This window comes from Nilaparvata lugens, chromosome 2 (genome assembly GCF_014356525.2).
Source record: "Nilaparvata lugens isolate BPH chromosome 2, ASM1435652v1, whole genome shotgun sequence".
Taxonomy (NCBI): Eukaryota; Metazoa; Arthropoda; class Insecta; order Hemiptera; family Delphacidae; genus Nilaparvata; species Nilaparvata lugens.
The window spans coordinates 46,981,884-46,997,742 of record NC_052505.1 but is presented as its reverse complement, the minus strand read 5'-3'; the positions used below and the strand labels follow the sequence as shown (position 1 = coordinate 46,997,742).

At 34.8% G+C, this 15,859-nt stretch overlaps 1 protein-coding gene across 4 annotated transcripts in view; it reads right to left on the bottom strand.

Moving 5' to 3' along the window:
* LOC111052995 (neural cell adhesion molecule 1) overlaps positions 1-15,859 on the bottom strand; it is a 522,721-nt gene that overhangs the window by 163,973 nt on the left and 342,889 nt on the right. For all 4 annotated transcript variants that reach the window (XM_039421336.1, XM_039421337.1, XM_039421338.1 and 1 more), the window contains one exon: positions 8,607-8,688. In XM_039421336.1, the coding sequence (XP_039277270.1) occupies positions 8,607-8,688 (82 nt within the window). The remainder of the gene's footprint in view (positions 1-8,606; positions 8,689-15,859) is intronic.

Sequence of the window (15,859 nt, the reverse complement as noted above, 5' to 3'; positions counted from 1 at the left end):
TAATACGGAGGGAATTTGCAGAGCGGCAAATACAGGCGAATTAATCTGATAAAGGATGAAAGTGTATCGCTAAGCGATATTGAAAGGGGGATCGGTAACACCCCAGTGCAGCCAGGGGCTCAACGCCAACGCTCGGCCCATTTGTAGGTCGACATCCCGCCAAAAGCATTTACTGTGAGTGAGATGGCAACAGTGGTCGCAACAGAGTAGAAGAGAGAGGGACGATGGCTGGAGAAGAGGAGGCTGCGGAAAAAGAGAGTTCAGCAACAGAGTGAGAGAGAGTCTAAGGACGGCTTTAGTGAGAAAATTGAAGAGGGAAGTGTGAGAGAGACAATGTGTCAGTTTGTCTTACAAAGTGACATTTAATATGGTGGCTGACAAAGAAATCGAAGATTGACGAAGTGTGAGAATATAAATTTGAAGGATGAAAAGAAGTTGAAAACGTTGAGATACGTTGATAAGGGGTGCTGATAATTATGTTTCTATAACAATGGAAGAGAACGAGAAAGAATATGGTAATACTTAGTCAGTTCTGTTCATACTTGATTATCAGTTCAGCCAAAATTTAACATGATAAGAGAAATAATTCGTGAAATTAGATTAGATCAGGATATGTCGCAATATATTCTGGCTCATAGACCTACTTACATCAAATCACAGTATAGCTAAATTATTCATCGAATTTTACACATTATTATGAAGAATTATTATTGATCATAATGAAGATTGGAATTCAATTTGAATATTGATAATATTAGAATATGAATGAAATAATGTAACTATATAAATCGGTGGTGTTTCTACAAATAAGATTAATTGTTGACTCTCTGAGAAGGACATGAAACAATATCCTTCCCATCAACACACGACCGGAATGAGATTAGGTTTAGTGAAAGTAAACTACCTCATGACTGAGAAATATGATCCATCACTCACTCCCTTTCTTCCCAACGAATCTCTTCCACGGAAAACAGTTAGCCTATATAGTATGGAAAATGTGTGTGAGTGCATGTGATCCAACAGAGAGCGTAAAACTGAGTAGGCAGTATCTGAGAGTTAGCTGGAAATTTCAAATACCCAAAACTGACTCTCACCTCACGCTCACGTAGAATTCACTTCACAATATAAATACATACAAAAACACACCCGCGTGTGTTTTCGCCGCGTTCTCATTCGTTCAAAGTAAACACGCGATGTGTTGCGTTGTGAGCCAAACCGGATGGATATGTTCGTTGTGGCATGCAGGCCTAAACACTCCATATCGATGCCAGGCATTCCGAAAAACCCAGACTAACGCGTTGGCCAATAGAGCTGTGGAATTCCCAGTTGCCTTAAAAATTCGAAAAATTACCGATACTCACTCGCTGATCATGCTGATACATATTTTGTACATAACTTTATATGCTTATTACAAAATATCAATTATTACAACTGGGCCCACTTTGCATCCACTTTATTATGATTATGAGATTTTTCATGGCTTTATAGCATCTACTATATACGAAGTACTGTACTAGAGAATAATTCATTGATCTTCCTAATTCCTCACAACAAGGACTAATTACGTTATTTCAACCGATTCTCATTTATTTTATCTAATTCGGTTCATTCATTTGAACTTTCAGGGTTGGTTTGGAAGAGAGAAATCCTAATCACAACAAGGTCACGCCTACGCTGACACACTCCCCACTCCATTATGTCTTGTGATTGGTTGATAAACGGGTTAATGGTTGGAATCCCTTTATGAAATGTGTATGATGAGTGATTTGATTGATGATGCAACCTGGCTAACCCCTTATACCCTTTCCAGAACTGGAAGGTTGTTCGAATTATTCAAATATATGACATTTGTAGACTGAAATTGAGTATATAGTGATTGAAGATGATCTTTCAATTCATGTGTGAATCATTCCCGATATAGGCCTAAAGATGAAAGCTACACATAATATTAATATTTCATTAAATAATGTTGATTGTTCAAAAACATACACTTGATGAGACTTATTTCACATTTCGACGGCTCTGATCGGCTTTCGTTTCTGTTCTTGTCGAAAACGGATGAGACTTTCATACATTCTAGGTTCTCGTTCGGTTATAATTTGATTTTTTATTAATTTCCTTCAAAATACATGCGGTGTTTAGATTTTACAAATTCTGTAAAGTATAAAGAAACAGCTGAAATGAATTCACCATATAAATTGGGATTTCTACATTTCAGATGACAGATTTTTTTCAAGATATCACTTCCCAAAAAATCAGTTTGGTTGGAACAGAAACTGAACCAAGTGTGTGTTGAAGATTAGTTTGCTGTTCCCTGGCAACGGAATCAAACCTGACGAAAACCTATTTATAACTACTAAATGAGTACTACTAAATGATACTAAATGAGTATAGAGTATCCTGAAAGTTACAGTAATATCCACAATAGTCTCCAAGTTATTGAATGGTTCCCAATACATATGACTCAAACTGTATATATATTCATATATAATATCCCATCTCAAACTCATCTAAATCACATCTCTACTAACTTCAATCCCACTAAATTTTTCTTCTGGAAAAATATATATAAATTACATGGCAGTTTTCAATTTAAATATTGTTTTTCACAGTGGGTTATAAATTTTTGTTTTCAGGTGCAGTGTGGAACATCAAGTCTACTTCCAGTGCCCCAAATGAAGAAATCCATATAATAATCCAAAATTGGTTTTGACTCTCCAAAGACCATGATGGAGGTCGAGAAAAACGGAGAAATGATCCAGCACCCAATCACATGTAACTAGGCCAAGTGCCAATAAGTAAATTTTTAGAGAATCTCAAACATCCATAATCTTTTTTGTAATAATTTTACAATATACAGACTTTTCATGCATTTAATATTCACTTCTTTATTTCACACTACAGAGAGACTGTATAATAACACTGTGGCCATTTGTTCTCTCAGCATTTTGATTGCTGGCTAGCTTTTTCAAATCCACCAAACTTTTACCATAATTTAGCCTTCTCAAACAAATGGCCAAATTGTGATTATAGTCTCTTCATTCTATACTAAATAATTATCTCTGTTACATTTGGTTCATGTTCTATACAGCTAGTGCTTCTACTAAAACAAAACCAATTTTTACTTTCCTTGCCCTATTACCATAGGTAAGGGAAGTATTGCTTTCCAAAAAAAATTAAGGTGCCCCAATTTATGAATTTCTCTATACGTTTCAAGGTTCCCTGAGTCCAAAAAAGTGCTTTTGGGTATTGGTATGTGTGTATGAGTGTCTGTGTAGCCTACACGATATCTCATCTCCCAATTAACGGAGTGACTTGAAATTTGGAACTTAAGGTCTTTACAATATAAGGATCTGACACAAACTATTTCTATCAAATTTAATTCAAGATGACGACTAAAATGGCAAAAATATTGTCAAAAACAGGGTTTTCGCGATTTTCTCGTGAACGTCTCCAACGATTCTGATTAAATTATACCTAAAATAGACATTGTTAAGCTCTATCAACAGCCACAAGTCCCATATCTGTGAAAATTTCAGGAGTTCCGCCTCATCTATGCAAAGTTTGATTTCAGATTCTCAATAATCAGGCTTCAGATACAATTATTTGAACAAAAATTTTCAAGTGGAAAAGATTGAGCATAAAAATCTACAATTAATGTTCAGTAACATTTTCTCATAACATTGAAAATAAGCTCGAAATTCGAGAAAAATTGATTATTCACTTGCAAACTGTTGGCAACTGTTGATTCTATATTTATCATTCACTATGAAGAGATAGCAGACATCATGTGTCTCCATCGTTATTGTCCTGTCACCAGCTGGCTCAGATCTTTGAATAGTAGACTTGAGATGCGCGTGAACACTACCGTCTGGTTATCATTTTTCATAACGGCAAGGAAAGTTGTGTGAGTGCACCACTCCAGATTTTTTGAAATGTCAATACTGTATCTATTGCAATTTTTATTGGTATTCCAATTACAGTCAACATTTTTTCTGAATGTATACATAACTTTTGTATATTCAGTTTTTAAAATTAAAAAGTGGTTGGATGTAGTGTGATAAGCAGTTTATAAAAGTGTTTTACTGTAACATGGTAATGAAAAAATATTTATTTCGTATTTCATCATTCAATATAATATATAATAGTTTTAAGTTCTGTTTCTTACAGACATAAAATATTTTTGAGATTTTAGCTATACAATGGCAAAGTATATTAAAATACCATGGTAATTTGGTTGTAACCATCTCAGTTTTTTAAACAACTTTCATCATAATAACTTTTGTGGATCAAAATTGAAGTAATATGGTTTTTATTGTGTGTTTTTATTTCACCTTACCAATGTACCGCATTGCACGGTAATATTTCTGTTACATGAAATCATATGTAAATAAATGGAAATATGATTTCGTATTTTCATCTCTTTCCAAATGATTTTAGAAATATTATCATGTAATTAATAAGGTACCGGTTAAAAAGTATGGCTAATTCAATGTCTGTTGATAGTTGAAAATAATGGTTACCACGATGTTTTTTCAACTATTATTCAACGTTGAAAATAATGTGGAAACGACGGACATTTTTTCGTGTTTTCAACGTTAAGGTATTACGTGTTTCTAACTTTATTTCAACGTTTCTGTGCTACCTGGGAAAGAATCGAATGCTTAACTAATGGTTGATTATAATGTTCATCAAAACGTTTATTGAAATGTTGACTGTAATGTTTATCAAAACGTTGATATAATGTTTATCAAAACGTTGATATAATGTTTTTCAAAACGTTGATATAATGTTTATCAAAACGTTGATATAACGTTTATTGAAAGTTAACTATAATGTTTATCAAAGCGTTGATATAACGTTTATCGAAATGTTGAATACAACGTTTAAATAAATGTTTATTAAACGTAAAGGTCAGTACCAAACTAAAGGTTGAATAAACGTTTATAAAACGTTATGGCCAACAACATACAACGTTGTCTAAACGTTTCAAATGTTTAAGAGATAACGTTTATTAAACGTTTTATAAACATCAGTGTGCTGTGTGGGACAAAGTGACATTTAATATGGTGGCTGACAAAAAAATCGAAGATTGACGAAGTGTGAGAATATAAATTTGAAGGATGAAAAGAAGTTGAAAACGTTGAGATACGTTGATAAGGGGTGCTGATATGTTTCTATAACAATGGAAGAGAACGAGAAAGAATATGGTAATACTTAGTCAGTTCTGTTCATACTTGATTATCAGTTCAGCCAAAATTTAACATGATAAGAGAAATAATTCGTGAAATTAGATTAGATCGGGATATGTCGCAATATATTCTGGCTCATAGACCTACTTACATCAAATCACAGTATAGCTAAATTATTCATCGAATTTTACACATTATTATGAAGAATTATTATTGATCATAATGAAGATTGGAATTCAATTCGAATATTGATAATATTAGAATATGAATGAAATAATGTAACTATATAAATCGGTGGTGTTTCTACAAATAAGATTAATTGTTGACTCTCTGAGAAGGACATGAAACAATATCCTTCCCATCAACACACGACCGGAATGAGATTAGGTTTAGTGAAAGTAAACTACCTCATGACTGAGAAATATGATCCATCACTCACTCCCTTTCTTCCCAACGAATCTCTTCCACGGAAAACAGTTAGCCTATATAGTATGGAAAATGTGTGTGAGTGCATGTGATCCAACAGAGAGCGTAAAACTGAGTAGGCAGTATCTGAGAGTTAGCTGGAAATTTCAAATACCCAAAACTGACTCTCACCTCACGCTCACGTAGAATTCACTTCACAATATAAATACATACAAAAACACACCCGCGTGTGTTTTCGCCGCGTTCTCATTCGTTCAAAGTAAACACGCGATGTGTAGCGTTGTGAGCCAAACCGGATGGATATGTTCGTTGTGGCATGCAGGCCTAAACACTCCATATCGATGCCAGGCATTCCGAAAAACCCAGACTAACGCGTTGGCCAATAGAGCTGTGGAATTCCCAGTTGCCTTAAAAATTCGAAAAATTACCGATACTCACTCGCTGATCATGCTGATACATATTTTGTACATAACTTTACATGCTTATTACAAAATATCAATTATTACAACTGGGCCCACTTTGCATCCACTTTATTATGATTATGAGATTTTTCATGGCTTTATAGCATCTACTATATACGAAGTACTGTACTAGAGAATAATTCATTGATCTTCCTAATTCCTCACAACAAGGACTAATTACGTTATTTCAACCGATTCTCATTTATTTTATCTAATTCGGTTCATTCATTTGAACTTTCAGGGTTGGTTTGGAAGAGAGAAATCCTAATCACAACAAGGTCACGCCTACGCTGACACACTCCCCACTCCATTATGTCTTGTGATTGGTTGATAAACGGGTTAATGGTTGGAATCCCTTTATGAAATGTGTATGATGAGTGATTTGATTGATGATGCAACCTGGCTAACCCCTTATACCCTTTCCAGAACTGGAAGGTTGTTCGAATTATTCAAATATATGACATTTGTAGACTGAAATTGAGTATATAGTGATTGAAGATGATCTTTCAATTCATGTGTGAATCATTCCCGATATAGGCCTAAAGATGAAAGCTACACATAATATTAATATTTCATTAAATAATGTTGATTGTTCAAAAACATACACTTGATGAGACTTATTTCACATTTCGACGGCTCTGATCAGCTTTCGTTTCTGTTCTTGTCGAAAACGGATGAGACTTTCATACATTCTAGGTTCTCGTTCGGTTATAATTTGATTTTTTATTAATTTCCTTCAAAATACATGCGGTGTTTAGATTTTACAAATTCTGTAAAGTATAAAGAAACAGCTGAAATGAATTCACCATATAAATTGGGATTTCTACATTTCAGATGACAGATTTTTTTCAAGATATCACTTCCCAAAAAATCAGTTTGGTTGGAACAGAAACTGAACCAAGTGTGTGTTGAAGATTAGTTTGCTGTTCCCTGGCAACGGAATCAAACCTGACGAAAACTTATTCGTGTCGAGGGGGTGTTTGTTGTTGTTTGGTTTACATTCGGTACCGAATTCAAAACGAATTACTGTTTAACACTTTTCGGAATCTACCGAAAACGAACAGAAAATCATCTGAGCTGAATGTGTCGTATATGTGTGAAAAAGCCTGAGAGAGACTTCCTGCTGAACGTGATAGATAACATGCAAAACATAGGGAAAATCAAGTTTCTGACCACCACTGACGGAGGAAACGTCACATAATTAGCTACTGAGGACCCACATAGTTCCATGAGCACAATACAACTGCACTTGTAGTTGATGATTAGCCTGATATTCTTGATGCAACTAAGCAAAATAATGTCGATAGTCAGACACAGGAATGCCAAAGTGGTAGACCAAACCAAAAAGCCGGAGATAAAAAAAATAGTTCGTTAATTTGTATCTGCGATTTAATTTACTGTGATTTCTCAAATAATGCCGTATAGAAACATATTTCATGATGCTTCCATTTCACAATAATTACAGTATATTTGGATGACCATGAACTTTGTTCTTCAATATGAATTATTGAAAAGATAAATTATTATTCCTATTGAATTTTTTTCATCCAAATTGAATACTGCCATCTTTAACAGCTAGCTCATTAAAAATGATCACGTAGCGTATTCGTGGCGCGTTTTGCTCTATAATGGAAGACATTTCCAAGGAGGTCTCATAATTTTGCGAGGGTCGACTGGCAGTCCCAGTCCCAGTGTGCCAGTTTAATTGCTCTGGCATTTATTTGGACGCCCCGGCTTTCTTCTGCGCCGCATTGTTTTCAATTCAGAAACGTCAACGCGCGCTTCTCCTTCTAAGGGCGCAAAAATATTATTTTGACATAAATTTTCCTTTCAAGTTCACAGTCACCAAGTTCACTCAATTACTTCAACAGCAGGCGACCTCGAAATAATTACCGAAATTATAATGAAGCATTACCGCCTATCACAAAACATGGACTCAGTAATTCGAAACTATGAATTTAAAGCTTATGTTTTTAGTTGGTTGGGATGCCAACTTTTCTGTTCCTCAATGAGCTTCAATCAACATCAAATTTATAATGACAAGCTCTGTGTGGATGTCATAGCGAATAGCGATGTAATGTGTGGTGGATAACCATATTGAACAAAGAACGACCTGAAATTGTAACAACCTCTCCTTTACTAGAATCTGGAACGTGATGATAAACTGATTCATATTTTTACACAAATAATATCAATTTCTAGTGAAATCCCAATAAAAAAGGAGCAAACTAGCAATTACAAGTCGTTTTATTCAATCCATTCTGGAACACTGAACTCGCAATCATGATAGTATGCTAATATAGAGCTAATAATAATTATACTATGATAGCAATAGACTATATATTTTCGTTAAATTGGGTAGTGAAGATGTGGAATGAGAATCGATTAGTCTACATTAATAGAGAAAGATGAATCTTGATAATTCCTCTCTATAGTTTTGCAAATAGGTCTAAGTCAAACCTCATAATTTATTATCGATGATTGATGCTGTAGAACAGTGCTGATAGAATCAAGGTGGATTACTCACCTTTATCTTGGAGAGATCTTGGCACCAGAGCTGCAAGGAGGACGAATAAAGCGACTCGCCACTCCTCCATTGTGTTCTTCATCTGAAATCCAATAGAAGGAAGCATGAAAGTGAGGTAGATGATGGAAATTGAGCCGGAGCAACTAAAAAACAATGATTAGAGCTATACCAGAGAATTCGGGAACATTGATATAATTTATTCTCGTATCACTCATGCAGAGGTTGGAGTTATAACAATGTTTCCATTCGAACATCAGCATTGGTATAATGGGTGGAATTGCTATTGTGAGCAAGTTGGGTTTCATTGGGAATAATACAATTACAAGTACTTGATCACTGATTTAGATTCAATAATTGTAGAAAATACAAGTAATATATATACAGGGTGATTCATATTTATGGTAAAATATTTTAATACTTCATAGTAGAGGTAAAAATAAGAAAAAAAGTTCATATATCCAAAAACATATATCAATAAACGCTTCATTAGCGAGCTATACAGGGTGAAAGATTTCGCCCGGAATTCAGTTCCTCTTGTGAAATACACCGATGCTGAATTGTTTGGCGACTAGTTTTTGAAAAACTTATGCTGGATTCATATGGAAAAATATTTGAAAAATTGAATAAAACTAGTCTGGAAGCTGTAGTGTGAGTAGTTTTTGAGAAAAAAGTTGAAATATGCAAAAAATCTAAGTAGAAAAACACAGACTTCTACGTTTGATGCCCAATAAATTTATTTAATGACCGGTAAACAAATAAATTCTGAAAAGAATTATGTAAGCTGTGTAAGCTAAATTCAGATGAAAGTTGAATAAAATGTATTCTTATGTAGTACATTACACCACAAAAAATTGCCGTTTTATGAGGAGAGAACTAATAACTCATAAGTTGTAGCTGATTGCAAATAAAATATTCGGTTTTTTATAAAAAGTTTTTTTTAAATGAAAGTAGCATATCTAAATGACATTAAACTTATACCAAAAGACTTGTAGATTATGCCATTAAGCCTGGGAGGAAGCTCGAACAGAAGTAGATGATCTCTTATGATTTCTGCCCAAATGTTTACTGAAAACTGATGTTGTGGAAGATTAGGATTGATGGCATGAGGATTCTCAGCTGCCCAAATATGTTGGTTGTGGACGTTAACGATAGCTGTTCTTGTAAAGTATGTTTCGTCAGTAAATAAAACGGTTGTTGAAAAGTTTGGGTTAACAAGTTTTTCTAAAAACCATCGGCAAATACCAGCACCAGGAATACAGTCTCGTGGCAATAGAGTTTGAACTTTATGGAGGTGGTATGGATGTTATTGTTGCTCTTTTGGTATCCTCCAAATATTAGATTGATTGACATTAAACTGCACTGACAATTCTCTCGTGCTCTTCTCTGGATGTTCATAAATTTCGTTAAGAACTTGTTCTTCTAACTCAACAGTCATAGTAGATCGGTGTCTGCCTGCATAAATGTGCTCTTTGGATATCAAAGAATCTGTTCTAGACAGACGTTGATGAATAGTGACAAAAAACCTTGAATTTAGACATACTATAGGTTAGGAAAGTTCTCTTGATACAAACTTCTTGCTTCAGTACTATTACAGTACTGTCCCATTCCATACATTAAATGCATGTCAGCTAATTCGGAGTATGAATAATGTCTAAGATTACCTAAGAATAAGATAAGTAATTTTTTAAAAAGTTGACACTTAACACAAAAGCAAAGTGGAATGGTTACGAATAACTGGTTAATAGATTAAACAAAAAACACAGCGCGGTTACAGTAGGCCTAACTTACAGTTTTTTTTTTTTTTTGTTCAACAGTGAGCTAAAATATTTCTGAAAATAATTTTCAGCTGATAATTTCTTTTAAATATTTTCTTATTTAAAATATGATATATCAGCTGTTTTGGAACAGCTGTTATTAAAATCCATGTTTTATTTGCAATCAGCTACAACCTATGAGTATTAGTTCTCTCCTCATAAAACAGCAAATTTTTGTGGTGTAATGTATTACATAAGAATACATTTTATTCAACTTTCATTTGAATTCAGTTTACACAGCTTACATCATTCTTTTCAGAATTAAATTGGGGAGGAATTATTTGTTTACTGGTCATTAAAGAAAGTTATTGGGCATCAAACGTAGAAGTCTGTGTTTTTCTACTTAGATTTTTTGCATATTTCAACTTTTTTCTCAAAAACTACTCTCACTACAGCTCCAAGACTAGTTCTATTCAATTTTTTAGATATTTTTCATATGAATCCAGCATAAGTTTTTCAAAAACTAGTCCCCAAACAATTCAGCATCGGTGTATTTCACCAGAGGAACTGAATTTCAAACGAAATCTTTCACCCTGTATAGCTCGCTATTGAAGCGTTTATGGATATATGTTTATATGAACTTTTTTTCTTATTTTTACCTCTACTATCACGTATTAAAATATTTCACCATCATTATGAATCACTCTGTATATAAGGTACATAGTAATAGATAAGTTGCTGCTACCAGCTAGAAGAGCCTTCAAGATACCACACGGGGTTTCTAATGAGGGCAATGAAGCGGAATCAGTGGACAATAGAGGAATGAATCTTTTTGGAACAATAGCCCAGTGTACAGGTAGCGCGGCCCCGTCTTGTTTCTCCAACCTCCATTTACATGGAATACTGACAGTTTCAAGTGAGTCACACTAGATAACATTTATCAGGGTTTGTGTTGAGAGCGAAAGATACTATTCATCATCAACCAATGTATCATTATCAAATATATAATATTCATGGTGTGATCACCGAAACTAATAGTTACAATTTGTATTCTTGTTTTATCATTCTATGAATTTTAAAGGGTACTATAATTCTATTTTATAAATACAAGGAAGTAGCCCTGAATTCATATTCTGATTATAAAATAGATAATATATGTGCTGATGTATATTTAAGAATGAGTATGTAGGAATAAGTATACTTAATACCTTGATTGATAAAAGAATAAATAAAGAAGAAATAACAATATTTTTTTGAAGACCGCAGTGGCAGGGATTCCAGAAATTCTCAGAAGAGAGAATGAAAAAAAAGCATAAACCAGAAAGGCAAAACAGTCAAATCGGTTATATCAATGATAAAATAAATACCAATCAATTGTCTGGAAACCTTGAAGTCGTGTTGGTCACCAAGCATAACGAGATTGGAGTAGTTCTTCTGAAGCTTCCCAACCAATCTGGTACAGCCACCTGTCCACCCTCTTCCTAAACACTACCAAACTAAATGCCTCTGCTTCCCTAATCACCCCTGGCACATTTCTGTACAAGACATGGGCCAGGTATGAAGGATTTGTCAATTCAGAGCCGTGAGTCAGCTGAGGTATCTCAAAGCTGTAATTGGATCTGTGGCGAGTTGAGTAGCTATGGTTAACTGTTTCTCCCAGAAGTTCAGTTTTGTATTTTTTTATGTGGATCAACAAGGATTTAATAAAAAGTTGTCTAACATTCAGTACGGGAAATTCGATAAACAATTGTCTTGTTGGGTATCTAAAGTCTCTCTTTAAAATTGTTTTTATAATTGATCTTTGGGTGACTGCGAGAGGCTCAATGACTGAGGAGGAAGCCCCTCCCCAAGCTAGAATTCCATATAGTATTATAGATTGGACATAGGCAAAGTAAACTACTTTGCACTGATCCACACTCAGAACATTACTAAGCTCTGAAAATGCGTGAAGCAGCTTTCTGAGCCTATTCTTAGCACACTGGACATGTTGTACCCAACTCATCTTGGAATCCAAGACAACGCCCAGGTATTTGTAATGATCAACGCGCTCAATCATACTACAATTACATCCAGCAGACCTGGGATTATTACAAGAATGCATCGTTAGTATTAGAGAGCCTGGATCAGCTTGATTTCTTGTAACTATTGGCATAAACTTCGTTTTTTCCACATTTACTGTAAGGCTATTGTGATCAAACCAGTTCTTTATTTTTGACAAATCAATTGAAGCACTCATGTAGGCCTCCTCCCAAGTGCTCCCAGTAGACACTAGTGCTGTGTCATCAGCAAACAGATACAACTCACCTTCAACTACTAATTTTGACAGATTGTTGATATAGATTAGGAATAGCAGTGGCCCAAGGGTGCTTCCCTGGACTACCCCATACTCAACATTCTCTTTATCACTATTTTCACCATTTATGCAAACTGATTGCTGTCGATTGTGAAAGTAACTCTTAAACCATCGGAGAGAGATATTTTTTATCCCCAATGATTCAAGTTTTTTTATTAAAATTCTCCTGTCAACTGTATCAAAGGCTTTTGCCAAGTCCAAAAAGGTTATCAGTACTTTTCTTCTTGATTTAATACTACTTGAGATAGCCCTAGACATATTGAAAAGAGTATCAGATGTATTTTTGGACTTTTGAAAACCATACTGTGAGTTGGAGATGAGATTGTACTCGTTTAAATACTTAGTCAGTTGTATTTTTATACACTTTTCGATTATTTTAGATAATGTTGCCAACAAAGAAATAGGTCTGTAATTGGAGAATATGCCTTTGGGGCCTGATTTATAAATAGGTATTACTCTGGCTGTTTTGAGAGCGCAAGGAAAGTGTCCAACCAGAATGCTTAAATTGACTATATGTAGGATAGGATGTATTAATATGTCAATATTGTTTTTAATCACTCTAGTAGGGATTCCATCACAACCTGGAGCTGATCGCCCTTTCAAACTCTTCACTACCTCCTCCAATTCCTGCCTTGAGACCGGTTGCAGTTGAAATTCAGAGTCCGCAGCATGTTCATCATCTCTCACTACTGGTGCATCCTGGGTTATTATAGAATTTGCTAGGTTTGTCCCAACTTTGGCAAAATATTGATTAAATTGGTTGGCAATTTCTTTAGTTTTTTGAGAGTCGATGACTTCACCAGGGCGGGAGAATGCACTAACGGGGAATGATTTACTATTATCTATACGACCTGAGATTTCGTTTATAACCGACCAAAATTTTCTAGGGTTACCAGTCGCTTCTTCAACTTTGTTTTTGTAATAGTTATACTTGGCTCGCTTGATTGCTGAATGTAGCATATTTCTATATTGAGTAAACTCATTTCTAAGGAGATAGTTAAATGGTTGTCTATTGAGTTTTTTTCTGAGTTTATCACGATGTCGAATAGAATTTACTAGTCCAGCAGTTATCCATGGTTTGAGTTGAGTATTTCTAGATGAAACTTTTACTTCATGTGATTTTTCGGCAATTATGTTTTGTACCGATTCAATGAAAATATCTGTTGCATTGTCAACGTTGTTTTGTTCAATGACTCTATTCCAATTGTGACTAGAAAGTGTGTTCCTCACCTTTTTCCAGTCTGTTTTAATAATGACTCTATCTGTATTAGGCGGCTTATGAGTTTTTGTCGATAATATATTCAAGCAAATAGCATAGTGATCGGTAACCGAGGACTGCAGAATAACAGAAGATGCATTGAAGAAACGCGGAAGCTTGACAAAAAAGTGGTCAATACAGGTTCCGCTGGCCGGCCGTGTAACCTTGTCAATACAGGGCACAAATCCTGCGTCACTCAAAATATCGATATAATGCTCCTCAACAGAGCCAGGGGCAACATTCAACGTATCGCAATTGAAATCACCTGCCAGAATTCGGACGACACCTGGCGATTGTTCATTGCAATATACGTTTAACGCGTTTATGAATGTAGTTAGATTAGTGCTGGGGCTGCGGTAGACAGCTAGAATTTCGCATGCCGCCCCCGCCCAGGTAAAGGTGAGAGAGAGACAGGTGGCCAGACCGCCCAGTACCAGTTCATTGCAAGTGACTGGAAGTCCTTCATCGATGTAGACCACCAACCCATCGCTCTGGTTCAGATTATTGAATGATCTAAAAGAATGGTAACCTGAAATGTTAATTGGATGGCTGTCGTCGTTAAGCCATGCCTCAGTTAATATTATGCAGTTAAACTTATGCCCTAATCCCTGTAATACTGTTGAAAATTCGTCAAAGTTACGTCTATAACTACGTATGTTCTGATGAATGACCGAGAAGCCCATGCCACTGCCGTTTCCCATAGAATCTCTATTACTAAATTTACCATGAAAGTCAAATATATCAGCACACTCTGTGCATCTTATTAGAGATACATCAAGTTCATCAAACGATTCTCTTATCATCCACCTTCTAGTGCCTTATGATCGGCATCCCAACGTGACAGCCGTTATTTATAGTAATTATTATAGTAGAAATGTAACTATTTCGTTTCACTAATTTAACATGTTAAAGCAGGAGAGGAAGAAAAGCGTTACTACTATTTTTATGTTTTTCTTTTAGATGACAATAACCCATAGATGAAAAGAAAATTATGTTGAACAAAAAAGAGTGAAGGCTTGAATAGGTCAGCGGTCTGATAAAATAAAGCCCAAGCACAGATTGCAAACTTGACTCTGAAGCAATTTCAATGCATCTTGCATTGCACAACAGAGACTAAGTTCGACTATGTTAATTAGTTTTAAAATATCAAAATTTAAAATTTTTAGTTTAGGCATTAGTTTTGAAGTGTAAATTGGACTTTTTGAAGTGAAAAGTGGAATCTAACCTCCTTTTTGGAGACTTTTATTTGTAAAAAATTTGGGAGAAGACAGTTTTGGGCTATGCCTGTTGTCTTTTCCCAATCATATTTTAATTATGATTGTGATTGTGAATAAAATAATTAAAATAAAATGTTTACCTATTCATAACAACGTAAACAATCATAATTTCAGCTATGACCTATGTTAAGATAAACAAATTTACGATGCATAAGTTTAAGACAAGTTTGGTATTATATATGTGTGGCATAGAAAAAAAAAATATGTATAGCCTATCAGAAACTAATGGCATTACGATATTATTCATGGTTATTAATTCATCCATTTGTGGAATTTGAACCTACAATATTGGTGAAACACAGTAAGCTTAGTAATCTTAATTGAGCTGTGGTAGCACCAGTGAGGATAGAAAGAGAGAGCTACTCTCTGGGTAGCACCAGTAAGTGCTTACATTGCTATTCATTCATTCACACAATGATATGATATTTACATCCTAACTAAGCGTTTTATAATCAAGTCACCAACTATATAACAGCAGTGTGAGAGCGTTCAACTGCAGGCCACATACGAATACATATACCGTACATACATATATATATACATATACATATACATACATATATATATACACATACATACCTGCATAAGCTGCATATGCTGCATATGCTGTA